Source organism: Quercus robur, chromosome 1 (genome assembly GCF_932294415.1).
Source record: "Quercus robur chromosome 1, dhQueRobu3.1, whole genome shotgun sequence".
NCBI lineage: Eukaryota > Viridiplantae > Streptophyta > Magnoliopsida > Fagales > Fagaceae > Quercus > Quercus robur.
In genome coordinates this window covers 19,765,218-19,774,795 of record NC_065534.1, presented here as the reverse complement: position 1 = coordinate 19,774,795, position 9,578 = coordinate 19,765,218, and the positions used below count along the sequence as shown (strand labels likewise).

General features: G+C 35.7%; 1 protein-coding gene across 2 annotated transcripts; it reads left to right on the top strand.

Annotated features, from left to right (window-relative positions):
* Positions 1–2,999: 2,999 nt before the first annotated feature.
* LOC126724510 (uncharacterized) lies at positions 3,000–8,861 on the top strand. 2 transcript variants are annotated; one of them, XM_050429023.1, is made up of 8 exons: positions 3,000–3,563; positions 4,323–4,439; positions 4,535–4,693; positions 4,948–5,109; positions 5,244–5,360; positions 6,576–6,683; positions 6,861–7,425; positions 8,377–8,861. In XM_050429023.1, exons 1-7 carry the CDS (start codon positions 3,132–3,134, stop codon positions 7,371–7,373), a joined length of 1,608 nt encoding a protein of 535 aa, XP_050284980.1. In that variant the 5' UTR covers positions 3,000–3,131; the 3' UTR covers positions 7,374–7,425; positions 8,377–8,861. The 2 variants fall into 2 exon arrangements, with proteins under 2 accessions (XP_050284980.1, XP_050284984.1); XM_050429027.1 differs by having other exon boundaries at positions 6,861–7,440.
* Positions 8,862–9,578: the final 717 nt, after the last annotated feature.

Sequence of the window (9,578 nt, the reverse complement as noted above, 5' to 3'; positions counted from 1 at the left end):
AGTTTATGGCGATTGTACACCTAGTTAACATCGTGATGGGTGAGGTTCACACCCATCTTCTTGTTGAGGGCATCGACACTACCTTGGATCCTAAACATATTAGGGGCACATTGGGTAGGGGCTAATTTATGGGCTATTAGATAATCCCTAGTGACTCTGCCCATGGGGATTCTCATCCCTCCCTCTATGAAGGTAATCATTGGGATTACTACTTCTCTCTCCTACCTCTTAATGTGCCCCTCCCCTTATTTACAATACCTAATGAGAGGCCCTTGGGAAATTCAGTATTGAGCCTTAAAGCTATCTATACCTTCCAGGGTGTCTACTAGTTAAGCAAATCTATCCATGTGAGATGAAGGTGAGAGGTAACAGAAAGACGAGGTGGAATTAAAGGAGCCAAGGAAGGAAGGGCTCTAAAATGAAAAGAGACGGAAGAAAAGCAGAAAATACTAGAGATGACTTATAAAAAGGAAGAAAAGCTCCTTAGACTAGCTCTTGAGTTTTAAGAGTGCAAAAAGTGAAGCAGTCGAAGCTTTTAGGTGTTATATATATGAGTAGGAAAAGTAAGTGGGAAAACTCCAGCTCCAATCTCCATAAAATCTTTAGCTATTCGATCTCCATCGCGCCGTAGAACGTGGGGAGCATGGAGTCCCATAAATTAAATGCAAGTGTGTCCTGGATGCTGAAAGGTCAGGAGCGTGCTTCGAATAGTTGAAAAGACGCCTGCACGAATAGAGATGACGTATGGTCAGATTAGGGTAATTGCAATAATATCAAAATCCATCTTTTTTCTTCCTAGGAGCAAAAGAGGAGAATTTCGAGGGGCTATTGAAGGAAGGATAGGCCTAGAAATGTATATTGGGCCCTGTCCGAGGACACTTAGTAGTTCGAGAATAAATGAACATTGATATAGAGGTACGGGCTAGTGAATGGAGGATGGTGGTTGGTCATAAGGGTTCACGAAGGTGGTCCATGGACAAATGCATCATTGGCTTAACAGAGCAGAGGTCAGAAGGGCCAACATGCCATTAACGGCAACATTCTAGGCAATTCTAATGGAAAGGACGAGCATCAGAAAGGAATAAGATGAAGGGGAAGGTAAGAAATATCTAAAGAAAATGTGCTACCACCATATTAAATACTCTGTAGCTAACTCTCTGACCGCATTAATGTGGAAGTGATACTTGAACAATGATGTTCAGCCATACAGCTTTCACTAAAAATTTCAGGAAGGTGCTGATGGGACAAGGATAAGAGCCGGCCATTTGATCTACACTTGTAGGGTTGAGATAGAATAAATGAGGGTAATATAAAGGAGAGGGATCCCATTACAGGGGGGATCGAAGAATCTGTGGAAAAACACTATAGCATTGAGAACTATAATTGTAACCCAGTTTAAGAGAAATAGATTCGGAAGAACTACTCTCCTTGGACATTACCAAGGAAGAACTGCTTTGCCCAACATTTGTTTTTTCATTGTTTTTCCTTACTTTCTTACCATCTTTAGTCCAAAATGAGCGTTGCCCACTTCATTAAAGCTTAGTTTCCAGCATACTCTCTACAAATTCTTTGTACTAGTCACTAACCCGTGCGATGCACGGGATAGTTAAACAAAATTTATACACATTCACTTTTATTGGTACAATCATTTGAAAATAATTCTAACTAATACACTTAAAAGGTTTAGTAATTTATAGTACTTACCCCCTACTATTAGTATACAGAGACCAAGTACGGTCGTCGTAGCCCTTTGAAAGAACCTTCCCCAATTGGACCCTATCAAAAAAAAAAAAAAAAAAACACCCAATTAACAAAATTGATCCAAAAGGGTCTAAAAAGCACACAAAATCAATTCAAAAAACAAAAATATGAGACAAAGTAATTACTTTCCGCTGCCAATGAAATCGTCTTTTGTATTGCTTTTCCAAACTGCAGCACTTATCTCTCTAAGGCCTTCAATTAACGAAAACACAAACTTCTCTTGGAATACCGGAGTATTATAACCATCTATACACACATACACAAAAAACAAAATCAGCATAACTCACTATAACTCTATAGAAGCCTAAAAATTATAAAGAGAAATTAAAGGGGTTGAATTTGATATTTATGTTTGGAGAGAGAGAGTTTGCAGAAACTATGGCTTTATATTTCTTAACTTGAGAGAGGGGTAAGGTTGCTAGGGTTTTATTTCTTAACTTAAGAGAGGGGTAAGGTTGCTAGGGTTTTGAGGTGTTATAATATTTTTATTTTTTTTTAAATATTGTGCTGACGTGGAAAATTGTGGTGCCAGCAGAGATTTCGGTTTTATATATATATATATATATATATAGATTAGACTCTTTGGGCCCCAATCCAAAACCATTTGGGCTTGGGACTCAAATCTGACCCTTACACTATGACTTAAGGAAATTTACATAGTCTACTATAATTGACAAATTCCCTTGCATAAACATGGCTGCACGGGTTACGTACTAGTTTTATATACTTTCCAATTATTGACACCAAACTTTGATTTTTTGTTGCATAGTTGCATGCGCCAAGCATTAGAAAAATTATACAGTCCTTATGTCATTTATCTATCCACTAAAATATTCTCACTATTGTTAATTCAGTTTAACACGGAAGTCAATTTCTGTTAATTTTTATTATTATCATAAATCGACTCAGTGATTTTAAACAAATAGGAGATTTTTAGTGAAATGATAGATGTTACCACGCCTTATAATTTCTCCAAGTATTGACATCAGCTGCAGGCTTTGCATCGTGTATCCAAGAGAGAATACCCGTCGTTAATATTGGGTTGCAGATCTTGGTGCGCCCATATAAAATTTTGGCCCGGCCCGTTATTGTTGGGTTGATGAGCCCATGGTCATCTCAAACTCACCGACTTCTGTGCTTCCAATTGTTAAAAAAAAAATAGAGAAATCGCAAGGAGTGTGAAGCGAACAAAGCAAGCAACACAGTGAAATCAAATCAGAGCCGTTAATCTCAAATATTCATTAATAATAATAATAATAATAATAAATTAAAACGTTTCGCGAACTCAAACCCTAAACTCAGTCTAAAAATTCGTTCATTCTTTCTACAATTGCTGCCGTCCGAACAGCTGGTACCGATTATCATCGAGCATGGGGAAGAGAGAGAAGCGGAAAGCGAAGCTCGATCTCGAAGAAGAAGACGAAGCAGAACCCAGCGGCTCTGCCAAGCCATCGAATTCCTTCTTGGGACTGACCAGCGACGACAACGACGACGACGAAGCGGCGAACGAAGATTTGAGCCTGAAGATCGTCGAGAAGGCGCTGTTGATGCGCGCCGCCAAGTTGGTTCCCGACGCCGCCGCCGACGACCACGGCGACGCCGGCGTTTTGAATGGAACTCAGGGAGCAATTGATGGCGGTGGCAATGGATCTTCTTCGTCTGTATTGGAAGGGGAGGTGGTTGAATCTCCCAGTGGCAGTGGCAGAATTGTTAAGAAGAAAATTGTTAAGAAGATTGTTAAGAAAATTGTTAAGAAGAAAATTGTTAAGAGGATTAAGAAGATGGAAGTTCAAGACCAATCCGTGAGTTTTTTTTTTTTTTTTTTTTTTAATATCTTAGGCTCTGTTTGTTTCGCCCAATTTAACTTTAACCCTAGCTGTTAATTTTTGCCAACTTTAGGTGAAGAAGAAACATGTTGAACTGAAATTGATTGTAATTATGCTTTATATATTTATATTTTGTGCCTAAAGCTTAGGTATAGTTTTTTAGGTTCACTACATTATGTTCCCAATTAAATTCAAACACATAGCTGCATTGAATTTAGAAAAATGCTAAAACCACATACTATTTTACAAATTTTTTTACAAACTGCTGATGTGGTGGATGGTGGTTATTGGTAAGCAAAAAAGTGATGATAATGGTGGGCTGAGATGAGAACCAGTAAGAATAGCCGGGTGTTTAAATCCCCTTCCTTGTTTATTGAATGAAAACCCCGCGTCTTAAGGCAAAGCCCTTTGAGAATACCTTGCTGTATGGTAAAAATATAGTAAAATAGTTTGTTGCTGTAGCATTACTCTTGAATGTAATTGTCTTTGGACAAGATAACAATATTTGTGCTTCATTGGATTTGAATGTAATTGAGAACTTAATGTATAGCATTTAAGGAATTGTGCCCAAGTTTTGCCTTTTTATTTGTATATTAAAATTTTGATATTTCTATATTGGATATGCGGATATAAGTTTTCCCATTTTGACAATTGAGTAAAAATGGAATTTTGGCTTACTTGGTGGGTCATGAGAATTTTTGTATATGATTGTTTTGGAAACTTATATTGCCTTAGGTCGTTGTTGTGAACGATAAAGAGGAGGAGGAGACAGTGGAAGCCTCAAATATGGTTGAGCCTGTTGATCCAAATGCTGTTGAAATAACTGACAACATTGTGTTTCGGAAGCTTCTTGTGAGTTCAAATATTTGCTCTCAAATGCCAATTTTGAAAATACAATTCCTATTGAAAGGCTTAGTTTGGTATCTCTATGATTTCCATTCTCTCAGCGGGGGCCAAGGTATTTTGATCCCCCAGATAGCGGTTGGGGAGCATGCTTTAATTGTGGTGAAGAAGGTCATACAGTGGCAAACTGTACAGCAGCTAAGCGGAAGAAACCTTGCTTTGTTTGTGGGAGTTTGGAGCACAATGCAAAGCAATGCTCAAAGGTTCGTTGAATGAATATTGGATTTTTATTATTATTTATTGTAGGACTTATTTCCTGCGCTACTAATTGTTGTTATATTTACCCTAAGTTGTATATATGTTCTGCACATACATACATGTAATGTGCACACTAGCTCGTGCATATGTGTTTGTGGGTGCTCACGTGCATCTGTGCATTTATCTATTTATGATGGGCCTTTGATTCTGATCATCATCCATATCTGGGTGTTTGATTTACTGCTTGGTTCTTTTTCAGGGACAAGATTGCTTTATCTGCAAAAAAAGTGGCCACCGAGCAAAAGACTGTCCTGAAAAGTACAAGGGTGGCTCTTTAAGTTTGAAAATTTGTTTAAAATGTGGAGATTCAGGACATGATATGTTTTCATGCTGGAATGATTATTCACCTGATGATCTCAAGGTTTTTTTCCCCTTCCCTTCTTTCATATCGTCCTAGAGTATTTATTTTTAATAAAAAATATCTATTTAAATAAAGATGGTTGAATTTTGAAACTCTTTTCTGATAATTAATGTTTCTCTCCTTTGCCTTATCAGGGAATACAATGTTATATCTGCAAGAGACTTGGGCATATATGTTGTGTTGATTATGTTAGTACTAGCCCTGGAGTAATTTCTTGTTATAAGTGTGGTCAATTGGGCCATACTGGTTTGGTAAGTTCTATTTAATGTTTTCAATGACCTTACCATTTTTGGGTTGTGCAAGTATGATGTGTGCGAGTGTGTGCTTGTGCCTAATCTTAGGCGAAATGGTTGAATATTGAAGTTGATTTGTAAAATTGTAAAACATATATTGACTGATCAAAGTATCTATTAGATGCTGGCATTTTTGAATTTATTGGCATGGAAATGATGTACTTGCCATTGTTGTTTTTATGTGATGATTTTGGTTTTATATGTACTGAAAAAGTATCATATCTCAAGTCCAAACTACTCTTTATATACCCTCTTGACTCACCAGAAAGTGGGGGAAAATATTTTACCTTGTTGAAATTGGACATGCAAGGCCTATGTCGAACATTTCAATGAGAATTTCTGATTCATAGTGTCAATTTAATTTTTTCTCGATGTTGTCTGGTTTGGAGCTGTAGTGCAAGTAACTTAACATTTTTTTTACCAGTTTTATTAAACTCTAGAGTTTAAGCAATTTGTCTATAACATTGATTAGACTGTATGTTGCTCTGTATTTAACTGTAAGTTGATTCTAGAAGCAAGACATGAATGGTGCTATGCTTGATGCATATTGTTTCTTACTGTTGAGGAATTTCACCATTTATTAGTAATATTCTTGTTTTCATGTCAGGTAGTTATATTATATCAACTTATTTGTGACATGTAATTGCTCGTTACTCTGAAAGACTGAAACTTTCCTTTAAAAAAAAAAAATTCTAGGAGTTTACTCATTTTCCTCTCTAGAACATTTCATGCCTATTATATGTTTGCATCATAGAATCTTTGATTTTTTCAAAATTTTTTTTTTCTTTGTAATTCTATGGGTTTCTTCATGTGCTTACAAAGCAGTATTTTTTTAAAATAAAAATATTCATATCTATATGTAAAAAAAAATCATAGAATCTTTGCTTGTTTATTTACATGGGCACCAGATACCTTAGTCTGTAATATAATTTTGTATTGGACAAAACTTAGTAGTACCTTAGGTTCTCCTCTTAAGACTCAGCGATATGGTTACTTAACTAAAAAATACACTTTCATCCCATAAGAAAAAAGCCACATGGCAGAATCTTAAGAGGAGGAACCTAAGGAGTAATACCTAAGTACTGTACCTTAGTCTTGCCCTTTTGTTTTATTCTTTCTAGTTTCTCATAAGCAAATTTTTTTAACACTTGATCATTTAACTTGTTTTTATAGGCATGCACAAAGGTACGTGGGGAAGCCAATGGTATGGTGTCATCTAGTTCGTGCTACAAGTGTGGTGAAGAAGGACATTTTGCCCGTGAATGCACGAGTTCTGCTAGGGTGAGTTTCAGCAAATATTTGTTCAGGTTCTTAAAATTTTTATGTAAAGCATGGTTCTCTAAATCCAGAAGGTGTTAATTTGTAATTTTGTAGCCCTCTCTTCAATTTCCATTTACCTTTAAAAGTTCTACGTTTCTCTAATATCAATCCTGGTGTGTAATTTTGGACTTTCTGCAGGCTAGCAAGAGGAGTCGTGAATTATCAACCCCAACTTTGAGATTTCACAGAGAAGAGAGAGACTACTCAGAATTCAAGTCTTTGCCTAAAGATCTTGGTAAGGTTCGTAAAAAAAAGACAAAAAGAAATGAAGAACAAGGCAATACTACACCACGAAAATCAAAACGAAGAGGTGGCCAGATAATGGAGGATCCTGGAGACATTTCTACACCACAAAAGTCAAAACATAGAGGTGGCTGGATAACGGAGGATCCTGGTGACTTCTCCCATAGAAAAGCCAAAAAGAACAGCTGGAGGTCTCCAGCAACACCATCAAATAAGGGTCATACAATATCTACTTTAACTGCTGGTGGTCACATTTCAAGCTCTCGAGCATCTAAAAAATCAAGTAATTTTCACTCGGGAACTTCAATGTCACAAGGATCACCAATGGCTTTTCAGCACAGATTTTCAGCATCAAGGTTTGACAACTCTGGCGGTGCTGGGATGCAAAGAAGTTATAATTGGTGGTAGGAACACAAGTTGATATATAAACAGAAGCTACAGGAAGGAGATAAAATCAAACGTAATTGAGACTCAGGTTCCCTTTTCCTTTATTCTAATAGAATTGTAAATATATATATATTTTTTGTGCAAAATATTCCGAATGTGATTCATATCAGTGGTTATTTGTGTACATGAAAACAAGCACCTTTCATTCTGCTTCTTGTCAAAAGGAGCATGTGTGTGTATAATTTCCATTCTACTAATTAACCATATGATGCATGGGCATGTTCATAAGTAGTATTATTTCTGTTGCTTTTGCTTAATGGTTACTTTTTTCACCTCTGAAACCATCTTTGGAAGATTAAGTAATTCACTTCGTGGTTTGTCTTTCTGCTTTGTATTGATTATTTTGGTTGTTTTATTGTGTGACTCCAACAATATCTGTTGCAGTGCATTTGGAAAGTACAGAAGTAAATTCTTAACAGCTTCAACTTGGTTGACATATAGAGCTGTAGCCTTTTTGTATGAATAATCATAGCATTAGCAAAGCTTTTACATAAAAGTGAAGACGTAGGATGTTTTATAAGCAAGATGTAGTTGCTATCATCTAAGCCTTATATCATGAAAACTTGTTTTGTTTTATACTACTGGACTTTGTTACCTTTTGGATTGGGGTTGGCTTAGGAAGGAGGGATAGTTTATAAATTTAGGTAATTGGATATATATAGTGTGTTTTCATCGATTTGTATGAAGAATTCTTGATGATCATTCTTTTGATTGAAATCATTCTTGCAGTCATATTTCCAAGTGCTTGTATTCTTTTTATCTTTACTAGAAGATTTATCAGATGGAAAACATTTTTGTTCTTGTGCTTTCTCCTTCTTAGGCTCTATATAAATATTAATTGATCTTTTGTAATGTTGAATCTTGTTTGTAGAAGATCCTACATCACATTATGTTACATGATATTTTTAATATGATTATCGAATAAAATTGTCTGACACTGGTGTTTAATTATGTTCTTGTGCAGAGATTTGAACTGGCTCTACAAATTGGTTGTTTCAATGCTTATGGAGCATCATGCTTCACCTCTGTTGTATCTTACTTACGTCTGACTGTTAGCAAAAAATAGCTACATCGACCTCATCAGAGTTCTTTTGGCTGTTCATTGCTAGTAAAACATCCATTAATTGAGAGCTGCATGATCCCTTTGCTTTGTTGAGCTTTATTCTCTTTTCATTTTTATTTATTATATTTATTATCTTGCTTTTGGAAGCTCTCTTTTAAGGGATTGTCGTGTTGAGGCCTGAGCCTTTTACCATGAAATATCATGTTCTCTAAATTTGTCACAGCCACACCCCTGAATATTAAAGCAAATTTTCACACACAACTTATTGTACTTTTGAGTTTTGACAACCAATTGCAAATATTTTTTGGTTTCATCTAACATCAAAATGTGATCGAGGATTATTATTATTTTTTTTTAGAGGAAATGAAGATTTATCCTTTCTGATTTGGAGGTGCTTATTATATAATGTTCGTGCTATTGTTTCTTATAGGAATGATTGCATTTTTAGTTGATTCTCATGCTACATGTCTTATAAGTTCTGGTATTTTTTTCCAAGTTTTAGTTGATGCTGGAGTTTTAACTTTTTGCCCCCCCGCCCCTCCTCTCTGCCTTCTTTGATGCATTGGCATTAAAGGGTAAAAGTTAGGAACAATGCCTTAGTTGTAGTACATTAGGTTTTCAATTAAATTTAAACACTTGGTTGGCTGCATTGACCAATAAACACAAATAGTGTTATATTTTCTGAGGTAAATTAAATTCAAGATAGCCAAGTGTTTGAATTCAATTGGGGAATGTAATGTACCGTGTATACCCTAACTTTTATTTGTTGTTTAAATATGAAATATGAAATTTGATAATCATGGTAATTATTAATAGGTGTTAATTATAATGGTGCTTATGTATGAAATATTTCTAACAAAGATGTTTAGGGTCAATATTTTTTATGACAATCTATATATATATTTGTAAAAATAAAATCTATACATTAGATGATTTTGATAGAGCATATATAGAACATATCATTGTCTTTGGTCTGCCCGATCGCCTGACTTGGTCTCAAAAAATGCGGTTGGTGAGGGCTGTTTGCTCATTTAAGTCTTTTTTCTCCATCTTGTCAAGGGCGCTCAATTGGCTGACTTCTTTTAGTGTGTCTATAGTATTCA

Excerpts from the sequence above, each read along its gene's own strand:
- LOC126724510 (XM_050429023.1), top strand. The coding sequence starts at position 3,132 with ATGGGGAAGAGAGAGAAGCGGAAAGCGAAGCTCGATCTCGAAGAAGAA. Across the intron at positions 4,694-4,947 it reads ATGCAAAGCAATGCTCAAAG|GGACAAGATTGCTTTATCTG; the intron begins GTTCGTTGAATG and ends GTTCTTTTTCAG. Across the intron at positions 5,110-5,243 it reads ATTCACCTGATGATCTCAAG|GGAATACAATGTTATATCTG; the intron begins GTTTTTTTCCCC and ends TTGCCTTATCAG.